General features: G+C 42.1%; 1 protein-coding gene across 4 annotated transcripts in view; it reads left to right on the forward strand.

Annotated features, from left to right (window-relative positions):
- Window positions 1-15,702, forward strand: part of dip2a (disco-interacting protein 2 homolog A) — a 90,776-nt gene that overhangs the window by 51,796 nt on the left and 23,278 nt on the right. For all 4 annotated transcript variants that reach the window (XM_026145871.1, XM_026145870.1, XM_026145867.1 and 1 more), the window contains exons 2-6: window positions 1,933-2,004; window positions 6,837-6,956; window positions 7,046-7,165; window positions 10,448-10,717; window positions 12,953-13,090. In XM_026145871.1, the coding sequence (XP_026001656.1) occupies window positions 1,933-2,004; window positions 6,837-6,956; window positions 7,046-7,165; window positions 10,448-10,717; window positions 12,953-13,090 (720 nt within the window). The remainder of the gene's footprint in view (window positions 1-1,932; window positions 2,005-6,836; window positions 6,957-7,045; window positions 7,166-10,447; window positions 10,718-12,952; window positions 13,091-15,702) is intronic.

Below are 15,702 nucleotides of genomic sequence, written 5' to 3' on the forward strand. Positions count from 1 at the left end.
GCGCGCTGCGTGGCAACCAGCGGGACCGACAACACCTGCCCTCACACTGTCGCACTGTTGTGTTTAAGAGGCTTAAAGACCAACAAGCAAAGCGAGCCACGGGAAGACTTTGTTAGAATAACCGCAACATTACTAAATACATTTCTAAAGTAGATGCACAGAAATGGGACGCACTGTGTGACCAGGCTGAAGTTAAACAATATTGACCTTTTCTGAGATTGTATTAAAGAGGCAAGATCCATGAATATTCCCTAAGGTAGAATCACACGAGAGGACGTTTAATCAAGTTTTTTTTTCCAGATAGCTTTATGGTGGACTAAATCCTTTACACTTGACATCCAACCTCATGACCCCAACTGAGAGCCTATAGAAATGGATTTAAAGAGCACAGTGTGATATCTATTCAAGTGCCAAAACCCAGTGGAAGCTGATATGGAAATCTTCCTTTGACTTTTATGTTCATTACTAAAGGGTTAAAAGAAGAATATGTTGCACCAAGTGTCTGCTTGGCTGTACAAACAGCCTGGATGTCTGTCAGGCACATTTTCCCCAAAGCACCTCCTCTCTTACAGTTTTGTTGCCAGTTCTGTTTGTTTACATCCATCTTCAGAGGTGTTGGAGCTTGTTATAGAGGTTACATGGAAGCATAACTGTGCACTGATGGTTTGTGTTTGAAGAGAGAAGCTGTCAGTCAGTCAGCCCTCTCTGATTGAATCAATGCGCCTTTTGTCAACAAAAGTCTCCACCCCGTCAGCCTCCTCCTGGCCCACAGCAGTGCCTGTTATACAGAAACACAATGACATTTTACAACCACGGAACCACCCATGAGCCAGAAACACTCCGAACTCAGCGACCTACTTTGCTGTCTTTTGAACAGACCTCATGTGGACACTGATGCCTTGCAACATTTTTGGCCTTTTGGTGACACTGTCATTTAGTGGTGGGTTCACTTTTTCTAAGCTTTTAAGTCACCCTGAAAAGATGCTGTATGTGATTTGCAGCAAAAAAAGGCTGAAAAGGCGTGGCTGGTAAAGAAATGTTGCAGATGGTCTGACCTTGGCAGAGCCCTGATCTGAAAATCATTCATTCAGTGTGTGATTACAAGTAGAGGGAGAAAACACTGAGATGGCCTAAATTAAAAGGACAGTAGCAAGTTTTTCATGCTTGCAAAGAAAAAGCCATCAGTCACATGTAAAAATGTTGGAGAAGAGGTAGCCTCATCAAAGATTTTACTTTGATTCATGTTTTTGTGCTTTCATCACTTTGTGTGAAATTAATAGAAATAGGAAAACATATTCATGGCATTATACTTTTATTGCTTATAACATTGCACAGTTGAATACGACGTATGCGACGCATTAAGTAATAGCGTATACTATACGTTATTACTTAATGTAATACCTCGACCCTCTCTCTGTCTGTCTGCCTCCTTCTAACCTCATTTGCCTCTTTCTTCATTTATTATATTTAACTTCCAGGCATGGAAAAGCTTACACATTGATACTCTTTTCAAATGTGACTACTAAATGACGCGCAGCCTCCAATCCTATTTAACATACTGTGTGGAGACTGACTGAGGCGGACTCGCGTAGTGCTGACAGCAGCATTTTTGACTTTTTGGGAAAATAATGAGGGGGGAAAAATTCCAGATGCATGAGTCAAATGATTTTTTAAATACCACTTCCTCAGCTGACACCACCATTGAGGAATTCAGAGGCAATTCTGCACACGAGCATACTTATCAGCTGTTATTTTTTCTTTCTTTTTGAACTCTAGTGCACATGAACAATTAGGAGAGGGCTGGTCATTTGCAAACCCAACCTGCTTCTGGTGCTCTGTGGTGCCAGTGTAACCAGCCCGGCTGAGCTAATGACTCATCTCTCTCTCTCTTTTGCTCTCCCTCTCTCTGTTCCTCTGTCTCTGTCTGTACAGGGGACATCACTCAGAAGGGCTATGAGAAGAAAAGAGGCAAGCTGTTGGCACCGTACATCCCACAGATACAAGGTAAGCTACACAGGCCTGTGAGAAATTCTCTCTATTAGCATAGCAGTTAGCCCGGTGTCCCTACAGCAACAAACAGAACAAGGAATGGGATTTTAAAAGTTAACAATACAGAGTACAGGATGAGCTTTACTTTTAGGATAAACCACTGTGTAGTGGTGAGACAAGCAAAACAAATCATTTTAATGAGTGGATTATCACAATCTAGACTTTACTCAGATGGTTAGGGGGTTCCTGTGATCTCTGGTGGTCATGTGACCCTTGGCTCTGTTAGCCCTCTGTCATACTGATTTAAAAACAAGAGGAGGAAGACACAATGAAGAGTATCTGAACATATTTTTCGATGCTGTTCCAATAATGCAAATGCAGAGCTCTGCATTGTGTGATGATGCGTTGTTGTTCTTTATTTATTTTAGCCAGCTTGTGCATATTTGTGCTCACCAACCTGTGTTGGGCAGTAGGTGTTTGGAGAAGAGAGGCGGTGTGAAGTTCATCCCTGGTATTTGACTGGGCTGGGAGCTTCTTCTACTTTTTTGCATCCAGCGTGCTTCTTGCCCCTGATTATGCAGTCGTTTCTGTTGCTTCTGGCCGCCCATAAATCGAGGTGGTTTGCGGCGAATCCCAAAAAGGAGCTGCTGTCTGTTTGCTTCATGCTTCTCCTCTATCTATCTAGGGTCCAGAGGAGTTTTTGGTTTGGCCTGATCTCTCGACACCAAGCCTAAGTGGAAACCAGTCTGGTGTGGGCTCCTCGCACAAGGGTTTCCACTGAAGTTAGCAGGGCTGTTATTTAGCTTAAGGCAGATCATCATCTTCATTCTCCAGCTCCTTATTTCTTGTCATCACACGGGGCGGTGTGTTGTCTTTGTGTCTTTCATGCTGTAGTTCATTCAGTCTTTTTTTTTTTTAAATAAGAGAAGTTATAGATACAGAGTAGAAATCAGATTGCTTATGAGTCAGTGATATTCTTTATATACAACAAATGCACGTATTGGAATGAATAGATGTGTTGTTATTTAGTGCTGCTTCATTGAATTGGTGGTTAAGCCTTGGTAGCTGCACTGTTAAAGTGGTTAAGTAGACTATGTGTTTCTGCTGACCTCCATATACAATTTCATAAGCTGTTTTACGGCTTTATATTTCTGTTGTCATCACTTGTTTATATTTCACTGTTTGGGCTGCAAATTATCGCTGTCAGTGCTCGCTCCTCTGTGCAATAAAACTGGATAGCTTTCTTGTCTGTGTGTAAAAGAAGGTTTATTAGCATCAAATTAAGTTTCTAGAGAGAGCAGCCTTGAGTTAATTGTTTTTTTCATTTTCAGTTTATGAATGCAGCCATTCGCTAAAGCACATTTGAGCCTTGGAAGCGATACACACGTCATCAACCACCATGCCGTAAGTAAGCGTTGGCATCAGACAGGTGGTAAAAATTCATCAGGGCCCACTGTGGACCAATAATGACATCTGCTGTGATGGAGCACGCCTCTTATTGGCTCAGTGTGGCGTGTGTCTGTAGTGTGTTCTGCCCAGCAACCGGGTCTGGTGTCCTGGCTTGTTTTATAGACCTGCTTCTTCTGGGAGGTGGGGGAAAGGCCGTCGTGTGACTGAGCTGTCAGAGCGGCTATATGAGGGACCAGCATATATTAATGTGTGCGTGTATCCATGCTTAGTGTGGCTTTATGAGTCAGACACCATGCGATGCATGTCTTTAAATGTCCTCAGGCTTTATTTTGTCTGTGTAATGTTTGAAACTCATGTTGTTTTGTAGGTTTAGTTGGAGCGTGTGAATGTTGCTCAGCTTTGCAGCGTGTCTGTTGCTGCTGTCTGAGAGTTGCTGACAGTGTGGAGCTCACTGATCCCCCACTAAGCTGCCGCTGAAAAGCCAGGACGGCCTGATAGCTGACTGGCTGGGTGTCTGATGGAACAGCAAGCTAAATGCTGGTTCTAACTGGCTGCATGTGGTGTGGCCTGTCCCCAACAACCTGTTTACTAAATGGTAGACTGACGAGGGAAGCCACTCTGCATGGTTCATTGGATCAGGTTAAAAGAGACCACAGCACCAGAAAAGCTCCAAAACTGACGACAGTCTGGTACTCAAGGTTATTTTTTTTGATGGAACTATTAATGTTGGCACTCATTTATCCATGTTTGGTTCTTCTTATGTCTCTCAGTTCAGTATTAAAGAACTGTCTGTTCTTTTTACACCACTCATTCAACTATAATTTAGAAACTGGTCCGTGTTATCATTTTTTTTAATATATTTTATGTGTACAGAATAGTCAGTTAGGGATGTTGTTAACCAAAGAACATTTGATTGACAGAAAATTAACCAATTATTCAAGGAATTGAAAATGAACACATCATCTTTTGATTAACTAAACTGGAAAGGTCATTGAGTTCACTCTACCTGCTAGCCTTTTTAGCCTAAGCTAATTTTAAATAAACCTAAAATATAAATTTGCATTGTATGATGTTATTTGAACCTTTGTTATTTTATTTTAACCCTAGAAAACCAATGGGGTCAGAGCCGACCCCATTGGTTTTCTAGGGAAACCATGGGGTCAAATTTGACCCCATGGGTTCTCCAGGGTTAAAATGATGAAAATGGTTAAACAGTTTCCATCATCATGAGAGGAGGCTTGGTCTAACCAACTGTAACCAACTGGATTCAGATCCAGATGTGACTGGATGCATCTGTAGGCATAAAACGACGATTAAATGGTAAATGGCCTGCATTTGTATAGCGCTTTTCTAGTCCATAGGACCCCAAAGCGCTTTACACTACATTCAGTCATTCACCCATTCACACACACATTCACACACTGGCGATGGCAAGCTACGTTGTAGCCACAGCTGCCCTGGGGCGCACTGACAGAGGCGAGGCTGCCGGACACAGGCGCCACCGGGCCCTCTGACCACCACCAGTAGGCAAACATGGGGTTAGTATCTTGCCCAAGGATATTTGACATGCAGCCCGGAGGCAGCCTGGGATCGAACCACCGACCTTCTGATTAGTGGCTGACCTGCTCTGCCACCTGAGCTACAGCCACCCAATTAAATCAAACATATTAACATTAGTCTCCAGGTTGAATATAATAGCTTATTACAAACCCTGATATTTTCACATTTAAAAAGCACAAGTTGTTGTACTATTATAATGCAGAGGAGTTGTCTTGCTGCTTTTTAATGATATGTCAGACCGGCCCTTGAGGTGGGGTGTGCAATTCCCTCAATGTTTATTTACATGAGTGTCCAGATTTTCAGTAAACTGTCTGTAAACATTATGATTATTAGCGTTGCTCCTAGCCTTTTCTGGTACTCTATGACATGTTTTGACATGTATGTTAGATAACCACTTTATAATCATGATTACCTATCAAGAGGTGTGTCTTGCTTCTAACCCTATGAGACCGGGGATAGGCTCCAGCCGCCTTGACTTTGAACCAGATAGGTTGAAGGCGATAGATATGGATGGATGACATGTTGGTGGATTGAATGAATGGATGGTACTTTTTGTTTTGTGCAGCTGTGCTGTCTGTAACTTTAGATTATTTGGTAGACATCTGATCCTAATTTATCTCATGCACAGAGACGGCTTGTTACTCACATAAAAATGTTTGTGTATTTATTCAGTTCTGTATTTGCAGCTTTGATGGTTTAATGTGCAGTGTTCAGGTATCACAAACTGGATGTTTCTACTCAAATGCATTTCTAAAGTGAAAGTGAAAATTGGCAGGAATCAGTGGAAACATGGCACTAGTTTGAATTGTTTTGTTTCTGAATTTTGACCTTTTTTTGTCTTGTGATGCGGAAAATGTAGTTATAAATCCTTGCATGTGGTGTTGATAGTAAAGTCTCTATCCCATTGTGCCTCCTGCTGTCCTTTAGTGCTGCTTAAAATAACATCTCAGTACTTGTTACAGCGATGTTGCCTATGTATTTCTTTAATGTGCACATTTTATTATTGATCGTTTCTGTGTGCACTTAAATTTTAAACAAGAAGAAAAATTTGCTCTATTACACAATTGGGGATTTTATGCAAATGGTTCCCTGGCAACATGTCCATTGCTCACCTCCCTGTCAAAAAGTTCGCTGTTTTCAAACTTTGGATGTGCTTTACATTTACATTTATCTCATTTGGACTCATTAAGTCCTCTGCACTCATCTGTTGTTTTTAAGTTTCCCGTATTTATTTTCCCTCCAACATGCTTCTTATACATCCCATTGAGAGCGTCGGAGGGAGAAGAGAAGCCAGTGCTAGGAAGATTACTAATGGAGTTTGTATTGTGACCTTCCTTCAGGCAGTAGTCATCAGTTTCCCCTCTGATGCTCACCACTACTTAGTTAATGAAGCTCAAATGAGGATTGCATAAGCCAAAGTGTGAATCACTGCCTGACAACCTCGTGCACAGTGAGGTTGCCTGGTTCGTGGGTTCAATAATTTTAGAACATTACAGTTAGAAGATGTTGTCTTTTTGACATTCATGGTGCTTAATCACCTCCTTCCAGTTACGTCTGTGTAATTTGCATTTTCCTCCTTTGGAAAACTTGGAGGCAGCAGAGAAGCAGTGAGAGAGGCTGGTTTAATTAAAGTGAAAACTTTCTCAATTCTAAACTACTGCACTCAAACAGAGCGGTCTAAGTAGGGATTACCATTAAGCTTGTGGAAACTTTATCTAGTCAAGCAGTGTTGTGCACCATTGGTCTATGTCCAAGACACATTTTGCGTAGAGTTTGTTGGCACGTCTCTGTTATTGATATTGGTACACTGTTAAAGAACATATATTTTTTTTTGTTTCTGTTATAAACGATCTTCTCCCTGCCTTGTTTCTCTACAGGTGTAGATCCATCTCTGCAAATCGACAACAGGATCCAAGCCTCGTCCCAAGTTGCTCTTCAAGGTTCCAAATCCAACAAGTCTCGGGCTGCCAACACCCGGGATGAGCGCTTCAGATCTGGTAATCATGTTTCTGTACTGCCAAAAAGTTTTAAACGCCTTGTGTTTCTCTTTTATTCTGTAGCTAAGCCGAGTTAATGCGTTTCTTAGATCTGCACACAGAAGCCGTCCAAGCAGCTTTGGCAAAGTACAAAGAGAGGAAGATGCCCATGCCCTCCAAGAGACGGTCCGTGCTAGTTCAGTCTTCTGTAGAGGCATGCACCCCGCCAGGTGAGACCCCTGCTCCTTTAAATCACCTGCATCCCAGTTGGTTCTGCTCGTTCTCACTGGGTTGTTTGTTTGATATGTTCCCATGAGCTGTCGAGTGTAGGATGCTGAAACTCCATTGTGTCCACTGATCAAAAATTATGATGTCAAGCATTTGCTGCTGGAAAGAAAATATGCGGTTTGCTGAATGTGTCCATTCTTCGCGACTATAAAAGACTCGGTTCTGACCGTTGTGTTCCCAGAGAGACCTTCCTACACGAGTGGCAGAATGAATGCATAACCAGATTTTGAGCATCATCTTGAAATGTCGACCTTTTGCCTGTTTGCATAACAGTTTGTATTGTGTGGGCAGTTCATTAGAATTTATGTGATTTCACAGCTTTCCAGCAGCTTCTTGTTTTCCCAAGAGTTTCAGGGCCAAAAGAGCCTTGTGCATGTGTTGTTATCTTTCATTAAATAATCTGTAGGAGATTTTATAGAGGGCTTTTCAAACACTGCCGTGATTTTTATCAAGTGGGGGACCTTAAAACTTCAAGTCTTGGATAAAAAGAGAGGACACAGCGGTGGAGCAAGTAACCGGATTAAGAGCTCAGACACAGTGGTGTGAATAGAAGAAGGAGAGGGACTTTTCATGGCTGTTTTGAGTTTCTCTGAGTGAACTATTGTACTTGAATTAGTCACATACATGAGACTGATATATGTGTAATGTACATACAAGGTGATCTGATGATCTGCTGCTTTTGTAAAGATGACGGCAGCTATTGTTTCTACATTTGTCTGGTTAGTCAGCAGAGAAGACAAGAACAGACAAGAAACATCAGATGAGGGTTATACCATGCAACACAGGCCGTCACCTGAACAGCTTCTGCACATTCAGCCAAACACTTGTCAAACACTTACTTTAAGTATGAATGCGTGAGTGGATGTACAGACCAGTAGGTGCAGTATACGCAAAACTTTAGTAATGGCAATCAATCAGTCCGTTGGTTGTTTGTTCCACTGCTTTGCTTAAGTTGGAAAGACTACAACATAACATCATACCCCCCTCAAGAGGAATTGTAGTAACCCTGTAATAACTCTCATATATCATCTAGTATCTGGATTAAATTTCAACGTGTCACGTTCTCTGGCTTCTGAACAAAAAACTGCCCAACAAAAGACATTCCCATCAGCCTGTGCTGTACAATATATCCAATAAATATCAGCATGTTGACATCATAATTGAGAACACGTCTGTACCCTGATGCTATCAGCATTGAACTCAAAACCAACTGTGCACGAGTGCAACGCTTTGATTGCTAAACTGGAATTATTGTACCTAGCCTTGTATCCTATGCTGTATCCTAGATCATAGCCTGATATGAGTGCAACAAGAAAGTCTTTTAATAAACAGGAAACAAGGCAGAAAGCAGTTGTCAGTTTGCTTACAATGCTAATGTGTCGCGTTAAAAAAAGGTACACAGGTGTACAAGGATAAATGCAACGAGTCTGATCAAACAGACTCTCCATCATGATCTTGCATTTGCCAATTAAAATTCATTTTCTATAGACATAAATCAGTGAAAATAAGCTCAGCCTTTTAACTGCTGAAGCTTCGTTAGTTTCCCTGTTTTTGTTCATTTGTACTTGAAGTCGATCTCAGCGTATCTGCTACTCTCCCTGCTCACAGTTTGTCTCTTAAATATCTCTCTGGCTCAGTCTTCACTGCCTCTTCTGGTTTTTGACTACTTTGTGGTGAAAAATAGCACCCCTCTCCACCCTTTTTTTTTTTTTTTGTATCCGTCCACCTCTCAATTTCTGCTTTGCATGTCTTCTTTAACCCTCTATTTCACTCTTCTGCAGGGTAACTGTGCCAAGGTTACCAAGATAGGGAGGCAGATTGGAGTGAGGAATAACAAACTGAATCATAAATGTGAGATAAACTGCACGAGTCCACCGGCTGTAGAGGCATTAAATTGGTTTGTTATAATCACACCTCCTTTAACCTTCCGCTAACAGCCTCTCCAAGACTAAGGAAAGTCGAAGCAGTACTTTCAATGTCTCAATTTGTTGGACTTTACTTGAAACTGTGTACTGTGGGAGATTAGTGGGATTAATTACATGAAGGCTCATTAGCTTAGAGAACATCCATCAGGCACGTGCTGATCACACATGAAGTCATAGCCCCTTTTCTTCTAGACAGTACTCTTTTTCTTTTTCTCCCCCTCTTCTCTCAGTGACTCGTTGTCCAGTTAATCAAAAGCACGATGAATTTTAGTGTAGCAGTTTTCTATGATTGCATGAGTTTTATTGTTTTCTTGGGGTTTAGTGAGTAGGTACGCTATTTTACATGGTCTGGGATGAATAATGCCAAAAGCTGGGAAGTTTCTTGGTGATTTTATAAACAGTTAGGACAATTTTTTTATCCAAAAATGCATGATAGTGAACTGCACTTTCACTGAACTCTGTTCTCAGCAGAATTCATAATGCAAGACTAGTCTGCTGCTGGGTAACTTGGCAGATGAAGTGGAATATGTTCATTTTAAATGATCATTACATTACTTTGAAGCTGTTCCTGTTTCGGCTATTTTTGAAGAGACCAACTGCTCACAGTTGCCTCGAGGGAGAGAAAATAAAATCACCAGTGTCTGGTTTTGAGTTTGAGTCCAAGTGACATGAAAAAGGGAATTTATTATACTAACAGTTTATGTTTGTATTGTGTGCAACTACAGTATGTAGTTATGTGTTATTGCAATTGTCTTGAGGTAGAAATTCAGCCTTAATTAATAGCTAGGCAATATGTAAGTGTGCTGACATGCTCAGAAGAAAGCTCCCATCTATTTTGTTTTTGATCATTCATATTTTTGATGACTGCAGCTCAGTATACCAGACACCTAATTTACTCTCCCTCCTTTTCATCATCATCTTCAAATATGCAACACCCAGTCTCTCCCTTGATACATGTGTTGCAGTTTTATACATATATATTGCACATGTCGTTGCAGTGTGGCTGCTTACAGGCAAATATTAAAAACATAGTAGTGAAGCCATGAGAGATTTAAAAACAAGCATCTCTCAGCCGAATTAACTTCCATCCCCATTAAAGTCATCCTACCCATCCCCTGGCTTATATGTACTCTATCAGTATGTATAAGTAGAATAAAGTGTCATCTGCATATCATCTAAACCCTGCGCAAGTGTTCCAGGTTTTCCCATCTTGATTGTTTTTCCTGGTGACACTGTAGACAGCCCCATGTTCTTTGTCCTCTGTTATGACGCTGCCCTGTCTTGACCTGTCAAACACAGACACCTCCTCAGCGTCAGAAGACGAGGGCTCGCTGCGCCGACAGGGACGTCTGACCACCTCCACGCCCTACCAGGGCCACAGCCACCCAGCTGTTGAGCACTGGTTTAACCGTGTCATCCAGGGTTCGTCCACCTCATCCTCCGCGTCATCCACTTCATCCCACCCGGGAGGGAGATCCGTCACCACCACCAACACCACTGCCCACGCAGCCCTGAACGTCAATGCCGCAGCCACCGCTCTGGCAGACCTTATGGCACACACCCATCTAGGTCAGTGACGCACGCACACAGTTTCAGATACTTTTAGCTGTTGCAGTTTTTAGTTGGTCAGTATTGCATTTCATGATTTAGTTTGACCTCCTTCATTCCTTCATTCTAGATTGAGATGATGTGTTTAAGCCAAGCAAGAAAGCCATTATAAATGGTTTTTCTGTTTCGATTGCATTTCAGTTCAGTTCAAACAGGAATTTATAAATGGACACTTGCCTTCTTAGCTGTCTGCGTTGAAATTCTTTGTTCTTTATGCAGATAGGTTTTATATATGTACATACAAACAATTTAGGGAGTCGAAGACTGAGTTTTATGCTTTTTCCATTATCCTCATTTTGTTAAATTCGGCAGAATATATGGTAGATACGATAACTGCTTCCAAGTCAGATTTGTCATCATATCAAAGGTGACATCTTAACCTGTGTTATGTACCGCAGACTGTTTAATCGCAGATAGACAGCACTGTCCTACACATCGATTGCTTTCTGAAGCCTTCTCTCCCTCTAGATACAAAAAAGCACTCGATGATGACAAGACAAAAGGGACCCAACGACTGAGTTTTAATTCCCGTCTTTCTAGTTAGCCATCCTCGTCTGCCATCTCACTGTCATTCGATCATGTGGAGAAGCTCTCAGCCACATATCTGTCAAAACCGCTTGTTCCATGTTGCCACGTGAGTGTCACGGGCTAGTTAATGAGATTTGGTGGATTTATCACCATTAGTCTCGCTGCAGCTGCAATGTAAGATGGTGTCTTGCTTACTTGTGTGCACGTTTGTATGTGTGCGTACATGTGTGTGCATGTGTTGCTGGTAAGGCGATATCCTATTAGGATGGAGCTGCCTGGTTTTATTTTTTCACTAGCTCGTTTCCCCTCAAGGCTGCTGTCATAAAACAGCAGCAGTGACTTGTGCTGAATGAAGCTGTAAATAAATCTCCCATATTGCCTTGTTCCTCTGCCCCTCAGACACTGATTCTGTCATCCACTTCAACAGGAGACACTAAAAATACTATATGTAGTTAAAGGAACACCAGTTCTCAATGTGGAGTTTTTTTTAAATCTCTTTGAAAACCACTTCCATACATTTGCATAAGAAAAAAATATGCACAAGTGCTCATCCCAAAAGTTGGAACCACTGACATCAGCTGTTATGAGCAGGGTTACTGCGATTGGCAGATGCTCCCCATAAACACTGTTTTCCATAATTTTCAGACCTTGGAAATTACCCAAAATTCTTTCTAGTAATGTGATCTGATAATTAGTTATGACACCTGTCAAAAATATGGCTTGGCTCTGCAACAAGGTATCTGTTTTGGATCCAACTCCAATGTTAGACTGTAAACTCCAGTTCTCATGACACACTTAAAACAGAACAGCTGATCCTGTCACAGACGTTAATGGTAAATGGACTGGTCAAAGGAGCTTGCAAAGAAAAGCGTCTGGACTTCTTTAAGTTACTTGAAGACGTTTTACCTCTCATCCGAGAAGCTTCTTCAGTTCTAAGGTCAAATGGTGGAGAGTCCCAGATATAAACCTAGTGGAAGTTTCCCCCCACAGAGGGACAAAAGGACCCCCTGATGATCCTCTAATCGCCTGAGCCAAGGTGTGAAACTGGGTGTGGGTCCCAATCAGCCAGAGTTTCGGGTGAGTTCATTGTGAAACCTGGCCCCACCTTATCATGCGAATTCCTGAGGTCAGATGGCCCAGGATGTGAGTGGGCGTTAAGGCGTCTGGGGAGGGAACTCAAAACTGGATTATAGATGGCAGAGAGTTGGTGAAAGAAGCCATCTATGTCCACTGTGAGCGACCATCTTTGAACAGAGGCGGTGGTTTACGACACCTTTCTTTGCAAGCTCCTTTGACTACGATGACCTGGATGACTGAGAACCTTCACAGACGTAAATGGACTGCTTCCTATATACTCTTTCATTCACACAAGCACCTTTTTCTATGTCTGAGTGCTTTCTATCTAACATTAAGAGAGCAACTTTGCACTCTTAGTGTCTGGACATCAGTTGGTCTGTAACATAGTGTAAGACATCTTGGGTACAGACTTTTATGTGTGGTGTTGAGGGAAGGTGAAAAGCTGAAATACAGTCTTTGCTTCGGCTCAGAGAATACCAGGCAAATCATATTGTTTGCTAATCCATGCCTTAGATCTTTATATAAGTTGCGAGCACCCACAGTTGGCCTTAAATTTGACCTTTTAACCCCCGACACCCCCACTCATCACAGATAACCACTCAGCGCCCCCTGACGTGACGGGGCTGTCGGAGCGCTCCTCGCATCACGCAGAGCGGCCCCATGTGGCCTCGGTGCGAGGCGTTTCCCGCGGCTTCAACCACCACACCAGCGTCATGGAGACCGCAGATGGTGAGTTTCCTGCCCACTCACACTCACACACACATATACACGCAAAGTCAACTCCCGTTTTCCTTCTCCCCTGCTGTTTGTCCCTCTGTCTTCTCCTTAGTCAGTCTGCCAACGTGACTGGCAAAAGCTACTGACTGACCTGCTCATGTTGCCACGGTAACGGTGCACCTCTCCACCCCCCACCCTCCCTGAAAAATCCATCACGTTCCTGCCGTAATGTTTGGTTCTGTTAACTAACAGAAACACTGAGACAGTAAAGATTTACACAGCATCATGGTCTCGCTTCTCTGCGGCAAACAAATATTTGAGTCATGACATAAAACGGATCATTAGGTGCTCGGTTTTGCGCTCAGTTTTTGCCATGTTGTTGGTGGATCTGTGCATAAAATAGCCTCCAAACATTATTCGTCATTCAAACCGTGCCTTTGCTTGTATGGCTTCAGTACTGCTACCAGCATGGGGCAGTGGATGCTGCAGAGGATAGGTACATACAAATACAGTAAATACAGTATTAACAGGTCATGTTCCACCTCATTTTAAGGTAGGTTTAAAAAAAAAAAAACACAGTTGAGCACATTAATTACAGCCTGAGCTAAGAAGAAAAGAAGGGAGGTGGGTGAGGGAGTGTGGTTTTTATTCCATATAAAAACAAATTTGGTGTCCTAAAGAAGTTTTGGCTTTCTCTTATAGGAAAATTAGCAGAATTGGAGTAAAATGTAAGCAGGGTTTCATTTACCCAACCATAAAATATGTTTTGGTTTATCAAATTGCCGTAAGGGAGGACACACTCATTCCCTATAACTGCTGTGTGCTTACGCTTGTTATCACCCACCGTCTCCTTCAAATTTCTAACCCAACAAGTCCTTTTCCCTTTAGCATGACATCATTTAGCGGTCTATAAGAGGCCCATATATCCAAAAAGTTGTCAGTTCACCTTTAACTTGGCAGAGAGTCTCGCCGTTGGAAGAACCCTGAACACTTTCCTAAACCGCTGAGTTACAGGCAGAGGTTTTTCGTAAATCCACTTACATATACATCTTCTAGTGTGATTCCATTTTAGGTGGCGTCCACAATAGTCTTTGAACCTTACAAAACTTTTTTTCCATTATCTTAACAGGTTATTGAGTTTAGAGTTGCGTTAGGGCTGGAGACGATCCAAGCTGTTATAGGGTGAAAGGCAGGGTACGCCCCATATAGGTTGGTTTGTCACATGACTGGGCCTTTACTTTTAATGTGTGTTTAATATTGTGAAAGTATCCTTAGTTATGTAGGACCAGAACATGGACTACTCTAGAAACAATGCATATATTTCCCAGTCACCAATTTACATTTAAGGCATAATGGTTATATACCAGTATCTGTTTTCTTCATAATGTCAGGTGCTCTGTGCTGCATCATCATACATTATACTGTATTTTACTACTAAGAAACAGAGTGAGTGACCTGAATGCCTATTTTCCAAACATCTCCATCATATATGACAGTGTTTTATTTTTTGTATGAGTTGAGATTACTTGAGACCTATGAAAGAAAACCAGCATCTTGCTACAGATGACAATGAGGTTGACTGGTTCATTAAATCTGCTCCACTTTCTTTGTCTGAGTTCATCTTCATTCATTCAGTTTGTTAATAATCAGGCAGCTTGAAAACCGGAGGACACCTTGAGCAGAGAGCCTATAATCTCCCTGCCACCCGTGCTCTGGATTCTTAAATACTAAACAACCTAGCTGACACAAAAGCAGGAAGTAGTGGTTAAATCTATGGATCTAAACTGCAGGTTTTCCTATGCTGATTACTAAACATGGTGAAAGTGGTAAAACAACAGTGTGATTCCATTATAATCCCACTCTCACTTGCCTGTGGCAGCTGTAGATTTCTCACACATTCACGCTCACGGCCGATTTTGACTTTTGCACAAATCTTTCTAGAGCCTATGTTGTGTTTTTTTTTTTTTAGATGCCAGCCAAAATGGAAACAAATAAAATGCTGGCACTCTTTTCCCTCCTTGGTCCCCACGCAAACATATTTGCCCCTCAGGTTTTTCCCACTTCTTCTTACATTCCCTCACACAAAGTCCAGTACTTTGTGGAAACTCCTTCCAGCAATCTGCTGACATCTGTGAGTCCTTATAGTGAGGCAATGATTGTTATTCTCTCACTGGTTGCGTCAACACGATGCATAGTTACATCCTCGGGGAGGTGCACCTCGGGTTACGGCGAAGGTTTTCAGAAGGGTTCTGTGGTTTTATGATTCAGTGCAGACATATAAATCCCCCGTCATCCAGAAAGTTCACAGGAGCGCTTCATTGACATCCTGATGTGTCTCTCCTCTAGGATGTGAGTGGAGAGGTGAAGGATCCCTCAGTTTAATTGATGGTATTTATAACTGCTCCTTCAGCTCTATGGCAGCCTGCTGTATGTGCACTCTGCTGTATGTGCGTTTGTATTTGTGTGTCTTTGCATCTCTGCCTCTCACCTCCACTGTCAGGTTTACTGTGACACTTGTCCAAATCTTGTGTGTTATAAAAAAAATATGCACAGCTACAGTGAATTCAGTGATACAGTGTGCATGTGAGTGTGTTTGTGTTTGTATAGCTGAGTATGTTGCAAGT

The sequence above is a fragment of the Astatotilapia calliptera genome, chromosome 16 (genome assembly GCF_900246225.1).
Source record: "Astatotilapia calliptera chromosome 16, fAstCal1.2, whole genome shotgun sequence".
NCBI classification, from domain to species: domain Eukaryota; kingdom Metazoa; phylum Chordata; class Actinopteri; order Cichliformes; family Cichlidae; genus Astatotilapia; species Astatotilapia calliptera.